At 35.2% G+C, this 23,302-nt stretch overlaps 1 protein-coding gene across 6 annotated transcripts in view; it reads left to right on the forward strand.

The window, feature by feature from the left end:
- The window catches only part of LNPK (lunapark, ER junction formation factor), a 98,006-nt gene that overhangs the window by 23,291 nt on the left and 51,413 nt on the right, over positions 1 to 23,302 (forward strand). For 5 of the 6 annotated variants that reach the window (XR_011570762.1, XM_019970477.2, XM_019970485.2 and 2 more), the window contains 4 exons: positions 2,956 to 3,014; positions 7,109 to 7,149; positions 18,188 to 18,271; positions 18,351 to 18,402. Coding sequence is in view for 5 of the 6 variants with exons in the window: in XM_019970477.2 (XP_019826036.2) it covers positions 2,956 to 3,014; positions 7,109 to 7,149; positions 18,188 to 18,271; positions 18,351 to 18,402 (236 nt within the window). In the remaining variant the exon portion in view is untranslated. Of the gene's footprint in view, positions 1 to 2,955; positions 3,015 to 6,076; positions 6,095 to 7,108; positions 7,150 to 18,187; positions 18,272 to 18,350; positions 18,403 to 23,302 lie in introns of those variants that run through there. The other variant, XM_070803138.1, reaches the window with a different exon arrangement.

Consider the following 23,302-nt stretch of genomic DNA (forward strand, 5'->3'; position numbering starts at 1 on the left):
TTCTTCTTTTGCTCTGGTGAGCTTAGTTCATTTACATTCATTTAAATGAAAGATGTTGGTCTAAGTTTTGAAACATAATTTTCTATTTTGATTTTGGTTTTTATAACTTACAAACAAAATCTATAGGTAGGTGGTATGTTTACTTTACTTTCGTCCAGTTATTTGTAAGAGGTTTATGTGAGAGTATAGAGGCAAGTCTTCCTACATTTTAGGCTATCTATAATTTTCCATATGATCCAGGGTTTAGTATGTTAGTTTGTTCAGCTTTTATTTGTCTCTGGCTAATAAGGTTAGGCAACTGTGTATAAAATTTTTCATAATTCAAAACTTCTCTGCCATGCTGCCATAGAAACAGAATATTCTTTGTAAATAGGGTATTTATGAGTGATTTCTCTTTAAGCCCTGATTTTTCTGTTTCACTGTTGGAACCAAACTGGGGAATTTCTGCTTGTAGCATGTGTATCTTGTTCTCACTGTAATAAACATGAGTTCTAACCTTTACACTTTGAGAAGTTTATCTTCCTGTCTTTTAGTGAGATAAGCAGTTTTCCTTCTCTGCTTTTATTCTTTTGAGCCCCAGCATGATCTCTATTGTTTTGGGGAGCCCATTCACATATTTTGAGAGATGAGTTTTAGCTTATCTTAATTTTATCAGAAAATGAATTTGTGTTTTTGTTTCCCTTCTGTTTGGATGATTTCCGAGAAGGGGCAAATGGAGACTATGCCACTATTCTCAAAGTATAGGAGTCAGTAGAAATATCCTTAATATCTTGACAAACAAGTTATTGTATTGTCATAAGTTATGTTTAATTATTGGGAGTGCAACATCTTTATTGGGATAACTAGAACACATATTCCAGAAGTACTTTAGTTCTTTTCCTAAATTTTATTTTAAAGAATTAGCTATTTAAAAGAATTTCATTTAACTTCTCTTTAAAAAATAGCTAACTGTATTATAGTCTGTCTTTTTAAGTCTTGAAGACTTGACAGTTAGAAATGTGTATTGTTTGACAGCTCCTTTTCTCCACCAGTTGTTCTGATAAAAACCAAAAGAAGAATTTGTTGTCCACAAAGGGGTATTAGTAAGTTTTATTATGAAGTAAGGGACTGTATTTTCATTCTTACAACTTTTACACTTTGAAAATTACATATACTTTTACAGATATCTACCATTTAAGAAAATTAATAGATTTCCTACAGAGTTTTAGTCTTTATCTCTGCAGTTCCTTCTCCTGTGTCCTGTTTTCTTCCTCTGTACTTTTTTTTTTCCCCACCCCCAAATCATCTCTCAGTTTGCTGCTGTTTGAGTGGATTTGCAGTGGGGAAATATTATGGGACTTTTCTACTCTTGTAGAATCTTTGAGGGTTGTGAGTTGTATGTTTAACCTTTTTTTTCATCTCCCTTCCCTGGATAAAGAAGGCCAGTGTCTTTTTTTTTTTAGTACTAGGGTAGTTGTCCAAGTACTATGTAGGAATCTGCTGCTGGTTATTTTGGTGTTTTCATATCATAAAAATAAATTGTCATAATACAAAAAACATGTACTAGTTATCTGTTGCTATGTAACAAATTGCCCCAGAACTTTGTAGCTTAACAAATGTTTATTTTCTCTTTCAGTTCTTGAGGGGCAGAATGTGGGAGCAGCTTATTAGCTGGATGGTTCTGGCCCAGGGTCTTTTTTCATATAAAAATTGCAGTTAAGCTATTGGCTGGGGCTACAATCATCATCTCAAGGCTTAACTAAGGCTAGAGAATTTACTTCTGAGCTCACACATGTAGTTGTTGGCAGGACTCAGCTCCTTCCTGGCTGTTTGCCAGAGACCTCTGTTCTCATGAAATGGGCTTTTCTGTAGAGTTCCCTGAAGGTCTTCATGTCATAGCAGCTGGCTTCTCTCAGAGTGAGTAATCCAAGAGAGAAAGATAGCAAGCTGAAGAGGCCTGAGATGGAAACTGTGTATTTTTATAACCTAATCTTGAAGTGACATACTATCACTTCTGTCGTATGCTATTGGTCACACAGACCAACACTGGTGAGAGAGGGCTACACAAAGTTCAGAGTTGTGAATACCAGGAGACAGAGTTCACTGGTGGTGACCTTGAAGGCTGATTCCAGGAATAGCAATGATGTATTTCAGAGTGAAGAACTAGTTTTCATACTTATTATTTGAATTTACATATAGATACAATGTATTTCTTTTATAAAATGATAATGTTTGTATACTTATTCTGATATGTTCTATGGAGAAAGGAATTTGGTTTATTTACATTGAATTTAAGAGATGACCTGGGCAAGTCTGTGATGAGGATCATTCTTCGATTTTCTTTTAATTCTCTTAATATCATTTGATGTCTTACTAATGTAAAGCCTAAAGAATTACTCACAAAATTTATGAAAGGAGATGTTTAGCTGAATTTACTTGTCAATTATTTATTTGATTGTAATATTTTGTTTTTTCTCAAGATAGCTTATTTGGTAAAGTTCCCTATAATATTCAATAACAGGGAAGGAGTATCAACTTACATTTGTATAATGCTCTGGATTTGTAAAATGTGTTTTTCCTAATGTATAGAAATAGATAAAGTTTTAGAGTTCATGTTTACCTAGTAAGAAGGAATTTTATAATTTGTTCGTAATCTTTTGGAGGATTCATAGATCCGTTTGAGAATGATAAGGGCAACGGTCCCTCCAGAGAAATGCACTTAGGTGCACAAAGGCAATTTCACAATTTGGAGGGACCATCAGGAGGTCCATGAATTTTAGATTGAGAATTCCTCCTTTGAAAGCACAGGTAGATTTCTGGTGGCTTCTGAAAGGAGTGCTTTTTTATTTTCAAAATACAAAGGGAAACGTTGTCTCTGACTGTAATTAGAAATGTGTATTTGTTTTCATTTAATGTGGCTTCTAATCCATGTCTCCTAATTATGGTTTTTGTTTCCGATTTTTGCTTCTTCTATAGCATCTGGAGCATAAGAACAGTGCTTATTTTCTTCTTTTCCAAGAGAACAGAAAGAAATAGTAAGTTTAATTTTGAAGTTTTTATAAATACATTTAAAAAACCCATCTTATATGGTGCATTGGTTTGTAATTGAATGACAGGTTATGAAATGGTATACTGAAATGACAGTGGTAAATATTGAGAAGTTGTTCACTTTAAAGCATAAGAAAGTTTATGAATGATAAAACTGGTTCTATTTTTCAGTTGTATTATTTCTCTCTTGTCCATTTAGAATTTTTTTTACTCAATACACAAAATAAGTCATTTCTTATTTTGTGTGAAGAGAAATTATACTGGTTATCTTTATAGAAAATTTATGTTATTAGGGAGTAAAATATAGTTAAACATCTTTTGATTTATTCTATTAGTTGCGTCTATTCCTTTCAGTCTCACAGTAGTGTGGAATGTATTATTACCAAAACACAAAGCATTGTACTTTTTATGCATTGACGGTATAATTATACTAAAAGAATACACATATATATTGACTACCATGTTAACTATTCATCATGATATTCCCAACACACAGAAAAGCAATGTTAGAAAAATTAGAACATTTAAAATGGGATATCTCATCATAGAAGAATTTCTTCATAAAAATAAAAAGTGAAAATGGAACTTCAAAGTAAGTTTCTCAGTGGCTTATTTCTGAAGTAAAGGTAGCTATTTACCAGTTGTGAGTTAATTAAATTATGTAATTGCAGCAGATGAAAAACACGTATTTAGGGAAAATCCTTACTTGGCTAGTAGCCTTTTTAGCAAGAACAATTGGTTGAAGAGTTAAGAACACTGGAAGCAACATAGTTCCATTATGTTCATATATTCATATGGATGAATATGTTATATAACATTATGTCCATAATTCCAATATGTTCCTAAACATAGCAACATTTAAAAACAAGACAGATGATTTCAAGTGATTGTCAGTTGGCTCTTTTTTTTCTTTTTTGGCCACACTATTTGGCTTGTGGGATCAGTTCCCTGATCAGAGATTGAACCTGGACCATTGCAGTGAAAGTGCTGAGTCCTAACCACTGGACTGCTAGGAAATTCCCTGTCATTGGTTCTTGATGAGTTGACAGATGTTACTGATACAGCAAGAATTAGCCTCTGTAAACAGTCTGTGTAGAACATGCTGGGAGAGAATTTTTTTAAAGAAGTTGAAAAAGCACTAATTTAATACAACCTGAAATGGACTCTGCTGAGATTCATTTACAACTGTTGTGGTAAAAATATGTGTGAAGCAGAAAAAGGCTTAGTGGGTTAATTTACAAAGCTCATGAAACTGTGAGGTGTTTAAATTCCGTGGTTATTTACTTTGTTACTCAACAGCAGGTATCAATACTTGCAGAGCATATTTGAACCTGTCATGGGTTATTGAACTCATATAGTCAGTGGGGAACTTCATGTGCTCTCACAGACTTAATCATCATCAGTTATATGATCTTTTATCAGAAATAGAAGTGGGGGGACTTCCCTGGTAGCCCAGTGGTTAAGAATCTGCCTTGTAATGCAAGGGGTGCAGGTTCAATCCCCAGTTGGGAAACCAAGATCCCATTTGCCACGGAGCAATTAAGCCCATGCACTGCAACTACGAAGCCTGCAAGCCACAACTAGGGAGTCTGTGTGCCGCAAAAAAGGGTCCTGCATGATGCAGTGAAGATCCTGCGTGCCACAACTAAGACCTGACACAGTCAAATAAATAAAAGAAATAGAAGCAGTTGGATGGATTAGTAATAGTAGTAAAGTTTTATTATGATATTTTGAGCTCGACCAGGATCGAAATGTTTCTGAGGCAAACTGCCTTTAATCACTGTGAATGAACTGGGCTTTGGAAATTAGGTCTTGCAGACTTGATAATGGTTCTTAATGAACTCAGCCTAAGATTACAAGGTGAAACAGTCCTCATATGTGAAACCTATAGTGCTATAAAAGTGATTTAGAAAGCAAATAACAATTTAATGACAAAAAGTAATTTTTTAAAAAGTGCTATGAAAAGTTAAGAAGATCTCCATTCCCACACAGATTTGTAGCAGCTATATTATATGAGCTCAAACTGCAGTTCCAGCAGTGTTTTTCACACCTCATGCAAGTACAAAGGAAATTTCCATATTTCAAAATCCATTTAACTGAAAGTGATTAATTTGCAGTGACATAATAAAGACAAATATCAAGAGAAGAATCTAAAGAATTTTATAAATGCCCTTCACACAGTGAATATGCTCAATTAAAATCATGTGGTTATCGATTGATTTAAATATTTAGCAGCACCTATCTGTGTGAAAAAATTTTCAAAAATAAAATGTTTGAAATCTCATTACAGATAAACTAACAGATTGACTTTTGCAATCATTTTTGTTGGTAGGGGATACTAATTTTGAATCTCAATTAAGTGAAATGTTATCCCCCCACCTACCTCCTAAAATTTTTCTTTTCATTGGTAGACCTATGTTATGAACAATTGACCACAATTATTATTATATTTGAATTTTGTCATTAAAAGTTTTGTGGGAATTCATTTACTCTTTTGCTTTAAAATTACCTACTTAATTTTGCCTTTTGGTCCATAAAGCCATTTGCTGTCTGGCCCTTTATAGAAAAAGTTTGCTGATCTCTGCATTAGAGGCTAAATATTTGGCTTGGTCTTATCTAAGTAAGGGCTTCCCTGGTGGCTCAGACCGTAAAGCGTCTGTCTGGAATGCAGGAGACCCAGGTTCAATCCCTGGGTCGGGAAGATCCCCTGGAGAAGAAATGGCAATCCATTCCAGTACTATTGCCTGGAAAATCCCATGGACAGAGGAGCCTGGTAGGCTACAGTCCATGGGGTTGCAAAGAGTTGGACACGACTGAGCAACTTCACTTTCGACTTCACTTTATCTAAGTAAAGATGATTGTTCTCTTTAAAGATGTCAGTAGTTTTTTTCTCCTTTCAGTAATAAGTCAGCTATAACATTAAAGACTACCTAATACATTTTGGAAAAAATATAGTAAAATCATCTTTTCAGAAGTTTATATTTCTTTGAATTTGTATGTAAATAATAATATTTGAATTGATATTTAGATGTTTGCTACTCCAAAACTTCAATGAAGAGATAATTTTGTAAGTAAATTTAATGAAAAATTAAGAACAATTATTTAAATTCTATTTGGTAAAATTTTTAAAAATTTATTTTTTGATTGAAGGATAATTGCTTTACAGAATTTTGTTGTTTTCTGTCAAACCTCAACCTAAAGCAGCCATAGCTATACGTATATCCCCTCCCTTTTGAACCTCCCTCCCATCTCCCTCCCCATCCCACCCCTCTAGATTGATACAGAACCCCTGTTTGAGTTTCCTGAGCCATACAACAAATTCCCATTGGCTATCTATTTTACATATGGTGGTAAAATGTTTAAATCAAGTTTTAAGTCTCTTCTTTCTCCCTGGGATAGTATTCCTATTTATGCTAGTTCAATATTTCTAGAGAAAAACTAGAAACCTAAAATAAATTTGTAAAGCAGATACTGATGTTCATAAATTACATAAATTATATCCTTTGAAATAATTGTTTATGTTCTACCAATGCAACCTAACTAAGCATGCAAATCTTGGAAAAGTTTAATTTTTGAGAAGTAATTAGTATCATCTTCCTTTTCAAGTCCCTCCTCAGGTATAATACTGTAGGTTTGCAAAGGTTTTCTTTTTAGTGCTCATTTTCTTGAGATCAAATAGCTTAATAAAATGTTCTTTCTTTATAAATAAAAAGAACATTTTTATAACCAATGTATAAAAAGAGAATCAGTGAGTGGGATGTTGAAAGGAAGGAGAAATTATAGAAAGTAATGTTTCTGAAAATATTTAAAAATATATATTTTTTTACATTTGGGAAAAGTGTTTTATTCTATGTAAAGTCCATTTTTTCCCAGCTGAGCTTGTAGTATATAATATAGGCAAACATATAAAATATATGTGGGTAAAGATGAGATAACTTCTGTTTGTACACATCAGTGAAAAATCCTAAAATGAGAATGTTTTCTTGCAGTTGCTTAATGTATATCATTTGACGTGATTTTTTTCTTGTATCTTGAGCATCTTAGTATCTGATTTAGTTTTGGTTTAAATCTTGTTTTCTAGATGAAGCATTGGATGATTTAAAATCCCAGAAGAAAAAAATAGTAAGTTAACTTTTATTTAAGTTAATTTGTATAAAGCTAATGAATTAAGGACTGAATAATTAATGTTTATATGCTGTAAGTAATGACTCTCCAAGGAACACGTATGCTTTTAAATAGCAATTTAATGGTGAAGCTAAATTATGAATATTTTTGCTAGTAAATAATGATTGACAGGAAAAAGTAGTTAGGTGGACTTACGAGATTCTCAGAGTTCATGTCAGTTGGAAGCTGAGAAGTTAGTAAATGAATCATTTTGGAGCACTAAATGAGGCAGAGGGGTAAAAAGGTGAATATCTAGATTTATTATTAGGGCCAAAAAAGGACCAAACATCATGTCAGTTCTCAGATTTTTTTTGACATAATAAGGCTGAGAGAGAGGGGAATCAAGAGGATTGGCTATAAAAGAAATTTAACAATGAAAAAAGAAAAATAACCCTAAAGAAAAGGTGGGGTGGGGAAGAGAATATTTCTTATTTGATTTCTTCCATTGTCATTCTGTGTCATTGTCCATTCTATCAGCAGTTCTAATTACATGGGCATCTATTGTGGGGCCAGTTAAATGCATCCTTCAGATGGGTTGGAAAGACAAGGACCAAGAGAGAGGAAGGACTTCAGATATTTAGAGGTTGATATTTATTAGTTTTACTAAGTGAATTGAACTTGGTGTTTGACTTGAATTTATATATACTTTTTTCGCATAATTATTTTTGAAATATAAAAATGATAGTTGACAGGAGTATCATGTTATATGGAAACTTATTTAATGATATTTAATCATATGCAAAATCAGTTTAATGTAATTTAGTCTAACGTCCCAGCTGAGCTATTTAAAATCCTAAAACCCAATGCTATTAAAGTGCTGCATTCAATATGCCAGCAAATTTGGAAAACTCAGCAGAGGCCACAGGACTGGAAAAGGTTCATTTTCATTCCAATCCCAACAAGGACAGTGCCAAAGAATGTTCAAACTACCATACAGTTGCTCTTATTTCACATGCTAGCAAGATAATGCTCAAAATCCCTCAGGCTAGACTTCAGCAGTATGTGAACTGAGAACTTGCAGTTGTACAAGCTGGATTTAGAAAAGGCAGAAGAACCAGTGATCAAATTGGCAGCATCCGTTGGATCATAGAGAAAGCAAAGGAATTCTAGAAAAACATCTATTTCTGCTTCATTGACTCTGCTGAAGCCTTTGACTGTGTGGATCACAACAAACTGTGGAAAATTCTTAAAGAGATAGGAGTACCAGATCACTTTACCTGCCTCCTGAGAAACCTGTATGCAGGTCAAGAAGTGACAGTTAGAACTGACTGGTTCAGAATTGGGAAAGGAGTATGACAAGGCTGTATATTGTCACCCTCCTTATTTAACTTATATGCAGAGTACACGATGTGAAATGCTGGGCTGGATAAATCAGAAGCTGGAATCAAGATTGCTAGGAGAAATATCAGCAGCATCAGATATGCAGGTGATACCACTCTAATGGCAGAAGTTTAAGAAGAACTAAAGACCGTCTTGATGAGGATGAAAGAGGAGAGTAAAAAAGGTGGCTTGAAACTCAACATTAAAAAAAGTTAAGATCATGGCATCTGGCCGCATCACTTCATGGCAAATAAAAGGGGAGAAAGAGGAAGCAGTAACACATTTTATATTCTTGAGCTCCAAAATCACTGCGGATGGTGACTTCAGCCATGAAATTAAAAAATACTTGCTCCTTGGAAGAAAAGCGGTGACAAACCTAGATAGCCTGTTAAGGAGCAGAGACATCACTTTGTTGACAAAGGTCAGTGTAGTCAAAGCTATGGTTTTTCCAGTAGTCACGTACTGATGTGAGAGTTGGACCAGAAAGAAGGCTAAACACTGAAGAATTGATGCTTTCAAACTGTTGCTGAAGAAGACTCTTGAGAGTCCCTTAAACTGCAAGGAGAGTAAACCAGTCAATTCTAAAGGATATCAACCCTAAATATTCATTGAAAGGACTGAGGCTGAAGCCGAAGCTCCAATACTTTGGCCGCCTGATACGAAGAACTGACTTATTGGAAAAGACCCTGATTGAGGGAAAGATTGAAGGCAAAAGGAGAAGAGAGAGGGTGTCAGAGGAGAACATGGTTGGATGACATCACCGGCTCACTGGACATGAATTTGAGCAAACTCAGGTAGATAGTGGATGACAGAGGAGCCTGGTGTCCTATAGTCCATGGAGTGGCAAAGAGTCAGACACTACTTAGCGACTGAACAACAACAACAATGTAATAAGTAACAATTATGGATGAAACTAATAAAAGTTATGAAGGTTAAGGTTAATGTTAAAAATTGTTCTGTGAATTGATAAGAAAAGACAACACTAGTCAAGGGATTTACGTACCTGAAAAATAAAGAAGCTTTAATTTTGAAAGGATTCCTTAATCTTTTTTTGTTTGATGTCTCTCAGTGTTCTGTGAGGTATTTATCAAAATTGCATTGACATTTTTGATGGTCCTAAATTGAGTTGTAAACATATTCCCATTGTATCTTATTATATTTCTGGCATTTTGCATGTTATGGAACAGCCAGAAGTTCAAAATGAGGAAATGCCAACGATTCTCAATAATATAGAAGTTGTGATATGATTGGTTTGCTGATGTGATGAAGAATATCTGATAGTGTTGATGAAAGCCAAGCCCTACTTGTACCAAAATGGAGAAATACTGATTAACATAGAAAAGGCAAAGAGGAAGACAAAAGAAAAAAGGAAAAAAGAAAAGTTCTAAGTGATGAGAAGCTGATTCAATGTCAGTGGAATTACATGACCAGAAAACAGAATCTTAGAGAACACATGATTGGGGAAAAATTATCAGTAGAGGAACAGAACAGACTTAGAAAATTCTACGAGAGAGCAAACTAAGCTATTTACTTCTTAAATAACCCTTGATGGAATCGCAAAATAGAAAATGTGCATCTAGGTCTGCCAGTTGGGAAATTCAGTTCAAAGTTCAGTTGTTTTGTATGTATAAATGGTTTATGAGGCATCAGTATTACAGAATAGTTCAGAATGGCATTTCTCTTGCAGTATGATTAGAGAAAAATAAGTTGGCTGCACTCTAAGGGAACATAGTTTACGTTAAATTGATTGTTAAAGGTTACAGTACTGTTGCTATTGGGAACTAGTCCCTTGTCTTTAATGCTCAAGCCCTCACCAGAGCTGCTTTGTTTCAGAAGTACTTTATATTTTGTTTAGAACAATGGCTGTTAAAGGGTGAATTTGTAAGGAGCACAGTGTTAGCTAATGATTGTACTGGTAATGAGAGGAGAAAGAAGGGACATTGCTTTTCAGCAAAAACAAAATGTAACCATATGTTTTACCCTACATTTATAGCTTTAAATATACTGACATGACAAATACCTATTAGTTTAAAACTACTCAACTCTTAACTCTTTCATTAAAAAAATTAATATAAATTGTATTTACTACTTGACATTTTATTGAAGGTGGTTTTCTCAGGGATGCATCTCTTTAATCTAGATAGATCTGTAATGTAATTTGTAATATGTGAAAGTGTAATTTGTAATAGTAAACATGAATTATCAATTGATTAAAAATTACTTAGAAAGGAAAATGAGTAAGAACAATCTTTTAAAACAATGTTTTAAATCTAAGGACTTAATCTAAGTATTTACTTACTAAAATAAAGCTAGGAATTAATCTTTAGTTACCTAAAAACTCTCCCAAGTCTAGATGTGAACATTTTGCCACTCACATATTTTGTGGTCTTTTTTTTTTTTAACTTTTAGTTTAAAAAAAAAATCACTGTTCAACAGATAATCCGTCTGTATCCATGAGCATTCCATTAAAACAGTTCAAAGTCAAAATCCAGCAAAACATGAGTCAAAATGACCTCTTTGGCTTCATGAAAATTCTGTGCTTTTTTCTGAGTAGAACAGGTATTTCTGTATGGTAAGTCCTTCCTGGCATTTCTCAGGCAATTTATATTTTTCCAAGTCCTGAGGAGAATCGTTTGAGAAATTGGGAACATGGGAAGAAGTATTATAATTCTCTGAGAATTAAAACTTAACAATCACTACAAATGTTACTGGTTCAAAAGAATCCACTGCCAATTGAAAGCAGGAGCAAAAGCGGCTAACATGCTGAGCTGTAGGTTAATGTGGACGTTTCAGGTGACAGGACAGAGCACATAGAAGTGGCACAGTCTACTTAGTCTTGCTTTTGTGGCCATGTTACAAGTATGTTATGGGCCTTGTCTCTTATAATAGTGAGTTATTCTTACAAATAAATGTTAGTAAGTTTATTTATTATTTTTTAAGGACTTCTTTTGCTTCCAAAGTTTATTTCATGGAATGTCACTCACAGTATACTGTAGTATACTCTGCACAGAATCCTGTACAAAGTGACATTCCATGAAATAAATTTTGGAAGCAAAAGAAGTCCTTAAATTGACAATTTTAGCATATGATTCTGTGTGGGGCTATTAACCTCACTAGAAGTTTCAAATGTTACATTTTTATATTACCCAGTAATATTTGCTGGCATTTTCCAGTGTTTGAATATTCACTATAGGCTACATATCTTTGTAAATACTTTAACAAAAGAAATACAGAGAGAGAAGTTAGTGTTATTGTGAAATATGCCTATGTGAAATCAAAAAATAATTTAAAATCTGAATTATTAAAAAAATATTGATTTCAACAGCAAAACTAAAATCAGGATAAGCAGACAATATTTTCTGGTTCAAAATTGGAAAAGAAGTATGTCAAGGCTGTATATTGTCACCCTGCTTTTTTAGCTCATATGCAGAGTACATCATGTGAAGTGAGGCTGGATGAAGCTCAACCTGGAATCACGATTGCCAGAAGAAATATAAATAACCTCAGATAGGCAGATGACACCCACCCTAATGGCAGAAAGCAAAGAGGAACTGAAGAGCCTCTTGATGAAGGTGACAGAGGAGAGTGAAAAAACTGGCTTAAAACTCGACATTCAAAAAATGAAGATCATGGCAACTGGTCTCATCACTTCATGGCAAATAGATCGGGAAACAATGGAAACAGTGAGAGACTTTATTTTTTTGGGCTCCAAAATCACTGTGGTTGGTGACTGCAGCCATGAAATTAAAAGATGCTTGCTCCTTGAAATATAAGCTATGACATACCTAGAAATGTATTAAAAAGCAGAGACATCAGTTTGCTGACAAAGATGCATATAGTCAAAGGTATGATTTTTCTAGTAGTCATGTATGGATGTGAGAGTTGTACCATAAAGAAGGATGAATGTGGAAGAATTGACACTTTTGAACTGTGGTGCTGGAGAAGACTCTTTAGAGCTCCTTGGACAGCAAGGAGATCAAATCAGTTAATCCTAAAGGAAATCAACCCGGAATATTCATTGGCAGGACTGATGTTGAAGCTGACGTTCCAATACTTTGGCTATCTGATGAGAAGAGCCGACTCATTGGAAAGGACCCTGATGCTGGGAAAGATTGAAGGCAGGAGGAGAAGAGGATGACAGAGGATGAGATAGTTGGATGGTGTCACTGATTCAGTGGCCATTAGTTTGAGCAAACTCTGGGAGATGATGGACAGAATCCTGGCATGCTTCAGTCCGTGGAGTTGCAAAGAGTTGGACATGCCTGAAAGACTGAACAACAACAGCAAGACATTATTTTATCATTTTAAAAATATGTGTTTAAATGTGAAACATGTACCCTAAAGCTGTGAATTGAAGATGCTTTTGGGCACACTCTTTAATAATTTGACCAAAGTCAATGCAAAACAAAAGACGTTTTTAAAGAAAATGTTGTGTGTTTATTTTCTGCTGCACCGAGTCTTCCTTGCTGTGTGTGCGCTTTCTCTAGTTGCAGTGAGCAGGGGCTGCTCTTCATTGTAGTGTGTGGGCTTCTGGTTGCAGTAGCTTCTCTTGTTGTGTAGCGTGGGCTCTTGGGCATGCAGTCTTCAGTAGCTGCAGTTTGTGGGCTTCATTGGTCGTGGTGCTTCGGCTTAGTTGCTCTGTAGCATGTGGGATCGTCCCAGACCAGGGGTCAAACTGGTGTCCCCTGCATTGGCAGGAGGATTCTTAACAAATGGAGCACCAGGGAAGTCCAAAATGCATTTTTCTCTTTTAAAAAATTTTATTTTTTAATATATTTTTGGCTGCGTTGGGTCTTTGTTGCTGTGCGGGCTTTTCTCTAGTTATGGCAAGCAGGGGCTGCTCTCTAGTTGCAGTATGCAGGCTTCTCATTGCAGTGGCTTCTCTTGTTATGGAGCATGGGCTGTAAGGCATGTGGGCTCAGTAGATGTGGTTCCTGGGCTCTAGAACACAGCCTCAGTAGTTGTAGTACATGGTCTTAGTTGCTCTGAGGCATGTGGGATCTTCCCGACTCAGGGATTGAATCTGTGTCTCTTGCATTGGTAGGTGGATTCTTTACCACTGAGCCACCAGGGAAACCCCAAAAGACATTTTTCTACGTGTGGAATATTCATTAAGAAACAAGCATCAAGAATATTGGATAGGGCAATTAATGCTTTGTGTGTTTTAAAATTTTATTTCAAGAATTATAATTTAAATATTATAGAATTATCTCTCAAAATAAAAAAAAATTGACATTTATTTTGTGTTAGTGTTCCCTTCTTTTAGTGTTCTCTGATGAAATTCTGTATCAGGTAGAAATAAATTTATATGTTCTCAAAATATATAAGCTTGGCAAAATAATGTTGATTGATAATAAATAAGCAATCTTGTGTTTATTTTTCTCTTTTTTATATTGTTTATTTAAATTTTTGGCTGTGCTGGGTCTTTGTTGCTGCACAGGCTTTTTTCTAGTTGTAGCAAATGGAGGCTACTCTCTACTTGCAGTACACAGGCTTCTCATTGCTGTGGCTTCTCTCGTTGAGGAGCACAGGCTCAGGCTTTAGTATTTGTGGTACATGGGCTCAGTAGTTGCAGCTCCCGGCTCTATAACACAGGTTCAGTTCTTATGGTGCACGGGCTTAGCTACCCCGTGGCATGTGGAAGCTTCCTGGACCAGGAATCAAACCTGTATCTCCTGCATTGGTAGGTGGATTCTTTACCACAGAGCGTCAGGGATGGGGAAACAATTACAGACTATTCTTTTGGGCTCCAAAATCACTGCAGATGGTGACTGCAGCCACGAAATTAAAAGATGCTTGCTCCTTGGAAGAAAAACTATGACCAACCTAGACAGCATATTAAAAAGCAGAAACATTACTTTGCCAACAAAGGTCAAAGCTATGGTTTTCCCAGTGGTCATGTATGAATGTGAGAGTTGGATGATAAAGCTGAGCATCAAAGAATTGATGCTTTTGAACTGCGGTGTTGGAGAAGACTCTTGAGAGTCCATTGGACAACAAGGAGATCCAACCAGTCCATCCTAAAGGAAATCAGTCCTGAATATTCATTTGAAGACTGATGCTGAAGCTGAAACTCCAATACTTTGGTTACCTGATGTGAAGAGCTGACTCATTTGAAAAGACCCCGATGCTGGGAAAGATTGAAGGCAGGAGGAGAAGGGGACAACAGAGGATGAGATGGTTGCATGGCATCACCGACTCAATGGACATGAGTTTGAGTAAACTCCTGGAGTTGGTGATGGACAGAGAGGCCTGGCGTGCTGCAGTCCATGGGGTCGCACAGAGTCGAACACGACTGAGCAACTGAACTGAACCAGGGACTCCCTCTCTATATTAAATAAAAAACTCTGAAACTTTCAATATAATCATATCACAGGAAAGCAATCCATTCTTTGTTACATCATTCATTATTATTTAAAGTATGTAAAATATTTTGAAGAATACAGAGTAATTTATAATTTTGGGTATTCTGAGAATTCAATTACTCATTCCTGAGTCCTGGTATTAATATGTTGGGACTTGAAAACGTGTTTGAAACCTTGTTTCAGATCCACTCTGAAAAATTGACGTAATCTCTGAAGATTGTGTGTTTTGTGTTAGGTGCTATTGTAGACTCTCCTATATTATTTAAATTGCACAACAGTGTTATGAGAAGATAGTATTATATCTTCAGCTTTACAAAAGGAGAAACTAGGGCTAACAGATTTGCTTAAAGTCTTTCTATAGCTAATTAAGAATGGAAATGTACTTTGAACCTAGATCTTTTCTCATGCTGTGGTTTCAAGTTTGTATTCTTCCCACTGATCAGATGTCTCTCTATATGAAACAGATTATTTGCTTAAAATGTAGTAGGAATAAATGTGTTAATTAAGCTATTACAAAAAAAAAGATTTTTGATGTGAAGAGCTGACTCATTTGAAAAGATCCTGATGCTGGGAAAGATCAAGGGCAGGAGGAGAAGGGGACAAAAGAGGATGAGATGGTTGGATGGCATCACTGACTCGATGGACACGGGTTTGGGTAAACTCTGGGAGTTGGTGATGGACAGGGAGGCCTGGTGTGCTGCCGTTCATGGGGTCCCAAAGAATCAGACACGACTGAGCAACTGAACTGAAATGCAAAAGAGAATGGATTTGTATTTTTTGCTTTTTAGAATGATTTTAAGATACTTTAATGTACATAGGCATAAGCATGAATATTTGCTGAATGATGTACTAGGAGCGACAATAGTTTGTTAAAGTGGCATTTTAGTTTTTAGTTTTGTGTATTGTTTTAAAGATCACAGTTGTAACTAATCTTCTTTTTAAACCTAGCTGTAGTCTTACTCTAGAATTGTGCTGTGCAAATCAGCCACTAGACCCATGTAGCTTTTAAAATTTATGTTATTTGGAGTAGGATAAAGAGGCTTCCTAGGTGGACAAGGCAATGGCACCCCATTCCAGTACTCTTGCCTGGAAAATCCCATGGACGGAGGAGCCTGGTAGGCTACAGTCCATGGGGTCGCTAAGAGGCGGACACGACTGAGCGACTTCACTTTCACTTTTTGCTTTCATGCATTGGGGAAGGAAATGGCAACCCACTCCAGTGTTCTTGCCTGGAGAATCCCAGGGGGAGCCTGGTGGGCTTCTGTCTATGGGGTTGCACAGAGTCAGACATGACTGAAGCGACGTAGCAGCAGCAGTAGCAGCAGGTGGTCCTAGTGGTGAAGAACCCATGCAGGTTCTGTCCCTGGTGAGGAAGAAGATCCCCTGGAGGAGGAAATGGCAACCCACTGCAGTACTCTTGCTGGAGAATCCCATGGATAGAGGAGCCTGGCAGGCTGCAGTACAAGGGGTCCCAAAGAATTGGACATGACTGGGTGACTGAGTACAAAGTAGAATAAAAGCTACAGTTGAATTCCTTAGTTGTACAAGCAATATTTTAAGTGATCATTTATCACATATAGTATTGTAGCTATTGTATTGTGTACATATAAACCACTTTCATTATTACATATAATTCTGTTATAACAGTGGTCTGGACTATCAAAAATCAATTTGTAAAGGTCAGGGATTCAGTTCTTTGCTATTTCATGTAGATTATGTTCATTTGGGGATAGATCATGTCTTGCCTTCTGTCCCCATTCCCAGTTTTTCCCCAGCCCTAAAGAAGTAATGTTCGGAGAAGGCAATGGCACCCTACTCCAGTACTTCTGCCTGGAGAATCCTATGGACGGAGGAGCCTGGTAGGCTGCAGTCCATCGGGTTGCTACGGACACGACTGAGCGACTTCATTTTCACTTTTCACTTTCATGCATTGGAGAAGGAAATGGCAACCCACTCCATTGTTCTTGCCTGAAGAATCCCAGGGACAGGGGAGCCTGGTGGGCTGCCGTCTATGGGGTCGCACAGAGTCAGACACAACTGAAGCGACTTAGCATTAGCAAAGAAGTAATGTTACAAACATTTTCTTTACATCAGAAATTTAGATGTGCTTGTTTTAAGACTTTATGATAATTTTGAAATAATTAGAAAAATGTTGTAGTTTCACTAAACCAAGATTAATAAATCATTCATCTAAGCACTTTTACTTCTTAAATATTATATTGAGTTTTTAATGAGAAATCTATTAACTACTATTGTGGCAGCATATTTTAGTTATAGTTTAACTTGGTAAATGTGCTCTGCTTTGCGTTTTAAAATAAATGTCCTTTGTAATAAACATGACATTTAATGAATCTAAGTGGCTGTCAGTGGTCACTGAAAAGGAAAATTCCTCTTCAAGTTTTGCAAAAGAATTTTCATTCTGTATATTAGCTATCTGTCATAATTATGACTGTCTTGTATTAAAGTAAAACTTTTTCTGATATTGGGCTTTAACTGCTAAAATGATGCTTTACTAGTGATTACTTTTGAAATTAAACCCACATATTAAGCCATAAAGTGACTTGAGTGCATTGTAAATAAAATGCTATAATAATGAAGTGCTTTAAATATAGTCACTAGTGTGAGCATAGAACTCAGTAAAATTTTTTTACTTAAATTCTTACTGTGTTCTGTTTTTTACCTCTAAAGTTGTTTGAATCTAAGTAAAAAAGGGAGAGCTTCACCTTTTAAAGTCATTTGAGGAAATTCCATGAGAGAGCATGGCTGTTCTCCCAGTTACTGAGTTTTCACTGAATTTGCAGCAAGCTAATTGCTTCTGCTAATAAATAATCTAAAATCGATGCTGACAGCAGCTAATTGGCACAGAGATTTTATTTTGTAAAGCTCTTGGCTAACGACCTTCTTTAAATTAATAGCATTAAGTGCTATGAGGAAATAAATCTGAGGAATTGCCTGTCATTTGCTTGTCATGTCTAATAACTTCCAATAATGATGGCTGATAGATTTTTGCACATTCCATTATTGAAGTTGGTGCATGTAATTATTCTCCTCATTATACGTAAACAATTAGCAATATTTGGTATTTCCTTGTAGTAAAGCTGTTGAATACAAGTAGCATATTAGAGGTTAGAAGCTATTTTAAATTCTGAATTTTATTATTTGAATGTAGGAAGTCTTTCGTGCTATCTGGATGTATTATGTGCTATTTATTTTAAGCCTTGTACTTGAATACTTTTTGAATAGGACTTATAAAAATATGTAGTGTATGAATGTTTTAAAATGTGACAATTTGTGGAAATTTTTGTTTGCAGCTTGAAGAAGTCATGGAAAAAGAAACTTATAAAACAGCTAAATTAATTCTTGAAAGGTTTGATCCAGATTCAAAGAAAGCAAAGGTAAGGCTGTGATATCACCATTTTATTATAAATTGCCCATTATAGTAGGACACTGTAATAACATTACTGTATTTGATAGGAGTTTGAGCCACCGTCTGCTGGAGCAACTGTAACTCCAAGACCTGGACAAGGTAAATAAACTTTGTAGAAACTGCTGCTGCTGTTGGAAAGATCCCTGTTTACCCAAGTGAGTTCAAAAGTGTGATAGAGGTCTGAAAAATGTAAAATGCTTTTATATTAATTTGTATTTGGTTATTTGAGATATGACTTAAAGTAGATGGCAGTAAGTTTATTTCATTTTTCATTAAAGATGTTATCTATTGAGATTAAATATATAATTGGTTACAGTCTTTTGAAATTTAAGTGATTTTACCAATATTTTGTAATTCCTCCCCCTTTAAATAAGAGCCTCCTGGAATATCTGCTATTATGAAAATTCCTACATTTTTCTGATTTATTTTTGAGGAAATTAAATGAAGATTTTTGTCAAATTTGAGTTTCTTCTAAAATAACACTTTTAGTTAGGAAGAGGAAAATAATTTAGAAATGAGAAGAATATTGAATTACTGCTATATAATAGCATTAACTCTTTCTTTTTGAGGTTATATTGCCAGATTACTAGTGAAACCATTACTATTATATCATTAAATATTACATAATTTAAAAAATATTATTAAGTGATTATATAAAGAATTCCCATGACTAGTGTGTGAAAAGATATTTTTGAGTTTGCACTGGCTTCCCTTTTTGTTCTTGTCTCTAGAATATAATAATACATAGATATACCTCAGAGATATTGCAGGTTTGGTTCCAGACCACGCCCAAAAGTAAATATCGTAATAAAGTGAGTCACATGAATTTTTTGGTTTCCTGGTATATATTAAGGTTATGTTTACACCATAATGTAGTCTGTTAAGTGTGCAATAGCAATATGTCAAGAAAAAAATGTATATCCCTTAATTAAAAAATACTTTGTTGCTAAAAAATGCTAATCATCATCTGATAATGCAGAGTTGCCATAAACCTTCAATTTGTATAGTTTATTTTGTAAAAAAAAGAAAAGAAAAAACGAACTCAGTATACATAAAGCACAATAAAGTGAAACACCGTAAAATGAGGTATGTCTGTAGTTTGTAAGGCTTTTGTTGCAATACAGAATATACTGTATTTAATTTTTACTCTTATAAATCATCAGAATTGGAGCCTGGTTTATAAAGTTAGGGTGGTATTTAGAACTTTGAGAAGTCAGTACTTTTATTAATTTCCACAGTGACCAGGGATATTAATAAGCCTTAATAGTTTTAGGTGTTCTAATTGGTGGAGGAATGTGGAAAGGATCTCATCTCTGCCATCTTTCATAAGTAGAATTCTGGTTAATAGAAATATTAGCCTGCTCTTTTGATGAATATAGAAGTTTATCAAAAGTTATGTTAAAGTTTAAAGATGATTAAAATAAATTAATCTTAGGGAATTCCCTGGTGGTCCAGTGGTTAGGACTCTGTACTTCCACTGCAGGGGGTATGGGTTCAGTCCCTGGCTGGGGAACTAAGATCCAGCAAGCTGCATGGCATGGCTGAAGAAAAGAAAATTATTTTACAGTGTAACACCTACTTTCATAATCAGTTTAAATATTTTTACAATTTATACTTCTTACTAGAAATTATGAAAAATATTGTGGCCTGCAGGCCAGGTTTCTATACTTTTTACTTATATAACTATTAACTAACTTTACAAAAATACTTTTGAAATAACCTTCATGAATGTATTTTTAAAATGTGATATTTTGCAGAAAGCTGATGCTGTTACTTTAAATCTATTTTCTCTCGTTATAAAAGAGCATATGTATGACTTTCTTAAGCATTTATTAATAATTAGGCAGCATTAATTCATTTAAGAATCTGAACTTATCTTTCCTTAGAAACTTTTGAAACTCAAACTTTTTTTCTTCTGATGTCATATTGTAACTGTAGAAAAACCGTCTCTGGTCTCTCTGATTTGGATTCCTGAAGCACTACTTTTGGATATTCTTTTAGGGAAAATTAACATTTAGCTATAATACAAATGAATTGTTCACTTAAAAAAAGGTATTAAATAACTCTTATGTGTAGACACCAGGGGGAATAAAGAGATGAATATAGTATGGCTTTTGACCTTAAGAAGCTTATCTATTTTTTAAAGTATTTTTTCTGGGGTACACTATTCTAGTATTTGTAACTTTATTCGTAACTTTATTAATATCTGTAGATATTAATTACTATTTGGAATTTTTCCCCCTATTTAAAAAAAATTATAAACTATATCTCAACTTTATTCCCCTTATTGAGAATTACAGTTTTCATGTTACTTTGATCTTGTTACTGTTATTTTGATAGGTGACTTAGTCATACATTTTATTTATGTTTAAGTTCTGTGTTTCTGTGAGTTTAAACTTGTCTTTATTTCTTTGCTTTAAACCATTGTTAGTCCCTCCCTCCCTTCCTTTTTTCCTCCCTCCCTCCCTCCCTGTTACTCTTTTCTCTTCCCTCCTCCTTTTTTTCGCTTTTGTTTCTTTCACCTATTTCTGAGCTTATATAATAGGAAAGGGGAAAAACTACTAAAGGGTGTTTGTATGTACATTATGTGGCCCTTGAACAGATCTGCTCTCCAAACTGAATCTAATTGGGGTGTCCTTATTTTACTACCTTTCTTTAATATTTACTAAACCAGAACTTAGATTCATGTATAATAGATAGCTTTCTCTCATTTTTTATTATTAGGTGTAAATGATACATATTATGGGCTTCCCAGGAGGCGCTAGTGGTAAAGAACCTGCATGCCAGTGCAGGAGATGTAAGAGATGTGGGTTCAATCCTTGGGTCGGGAGGATCCCCTGGAGGAGGGCGTGGCAACTCACTGCAGTATTCTTGCCTGGAGAAGCCCATGGATAGAGAAGCCTGGTGGGCTATAGTCCATAGGGTCGAAAAGAGTTGAACATGACTGAAATGACTTAACACAATGTGTATTATACTAAGATTTATTATGAAATTTGTGAATAGTATTTTTTGATTTGTTTAGGTTTAGCACTAAAAGGAATATAGTATTTACTGACATAATACTAACCTGACTGCCAGCCTCCTACCCCCTTTTTATCTCTTGTGTTTATTTTTTAAAAAATTACTGAAGTATGGTTGACATACAGTATTGGTTTCAGGTGTACAACATAGTGATTCAACATTTATATGCATTAAAAATGCTCTCCTTGAAAACTACAGCAATCATCTGTCACCATACAAAGTTATTATCATATTATTGACTATATTCTTCATGCTGTACATTATATTATATCCTCAAAACTTATTTATTATGTGACTGGATGGATGTTTGTACCTTTTAATCTCCTTCACCTATTTTGACCATTTGCCAACTCCCCATTTCTCTGGCAACTACCAGTTTGTTCTCTGTATCTGAGTCTGTTTCTGTTTTGTTTGTTTTGGTTTATAGGTATGACATATAAGTGAAATCATCTGGTTTTTACCTTTCTTTGCCTGACTTACTTCACTTACCAGAATAACCCATAGGTCCATTCATGTTGTTGCATATGGCAAGATTTCATTCTGTTTTATGGCTGAGTAGTAGTCCATTGTATACATAAATGTATACCATATTTTCTTTATCTATCTATGGGTGGACACTTAGTCTGCTTCCATATCTTGCTATTTGACATAATATTGCTATGAACATAGGTGTGCATATATCTTTTCAAATTAGTGTTTTTGTTTTCTTCAAATAGAAACCCAGGAGTGGAATTGCAGGATCGTCTGGTTGTTCTTTTTATTATTTGAGCAACCTTCATATTGTTTTCTATAGTGGCTGCACCAATTTATCCCACCAACATGAGAGGGTTCCTTTTTCTCTTTGGCAATGCTTTTTATTTGTTGTCTTTTTGGTAATAGCCATTTTGACACGTGTGAGGTGATACCTCATCGTGATTTTGATTTGCATTTCCCTGATAGTGACATTAAGCAACTTTTCATGTTTCTGTTGGTCATCTGTGTGTCATCTTTGAAAACATGTTTCTTTCTGTTCCTCTGCCCATTTTTTAGTCAGATTGCTTGGTTTTTTGATATTGAGTCGTGTATATTATTTGTATATTTTGTATATTAGCCCTTTGTTGGATATATCACTTGCAAATATCTTTTCCCAATAAAAAGGTTGCCTTTTTCTTTTGTTGTTGTTTTTCTTTGCTATGCAAAAGTTTTTAGTTTTATAAGTCCTGTTTGTTTATTCTTGCTTTTGTTTCCCTTGGCTGAGGAGATAGATACAAAAAGATATATTGTTGTCAGGATTTATTGCCTATGTTTTCTTACAGGGGTTTTATATTTTTAGTCTTTAATTGATTTTGAGTTTATTTTTGTATATGGTATAAGAAAGTGGTTTAGTTTGATTCTTTTGCGTTTAACTGTCCAATTTTCCCAACACTATTTATTGAAGAGACTTTAACCACTTGATATTTTTGCCTCCTCTGTCGTAGATTAATTGACTCTAATCATGGCTTATTCCTGAGCTTTGTTCCATTCCGTTGATCTATGTGACTGCTTTTGTGAGCACTGCACTATTTTGATTAGTATGTGTGCATGCATGCTCAGTCACTTCGTTGTGTCTGGCTCTTTGTGACTCCGTGGACTTCAGCCTGTCAGTCTCCTCTGTCCATAGGATTTTCCAGGCAAGAATACGAGAGTGGGTTGCCATTTCCTCCTCGAAGAGATCTTCCCAACCCAGAGACTGAACCCGTGTCTCCTGCATTGGCATGCGTGCTAAGTTGCTTCAGTTGTGTCTGAATGTTTGCTACCTCATGGACTGTAGCCCATCAGGCTCCTCTGTCCATGGGATTCTGCAGGTAGGAATACTGGTGTGGGTTGCCATGCCCTCCTCCAGGGGATCTTCCAGACCCAGGGATCAAACCCATGTCTCTTATGTCTCCTGCATTGGCAGGTGGATTCTTTACCACTAGTGCCGTCTGGGAAGCTCTTTGATTATTATACCTCTGTAGTA

The sequence above is a fragment of the Bos indicus genome, chromosome 2 (genome assembly GCF_029378745.1).
Source record: "Bos indicus isolate NIAB-ARS_2022 breed Sahiwal x Tharparkar chromosome 2, NIAB-ARS_B.indTharparkar_mat_pri_1.0, whole genome shotgun sequence".
NCBI classification, from domain to species: domain Eukaryota; kingdom Metazoa; phylum Chordata; class Mammalia; order Artiodactyla; family Bovidae; genus Bos; species Bos indicus.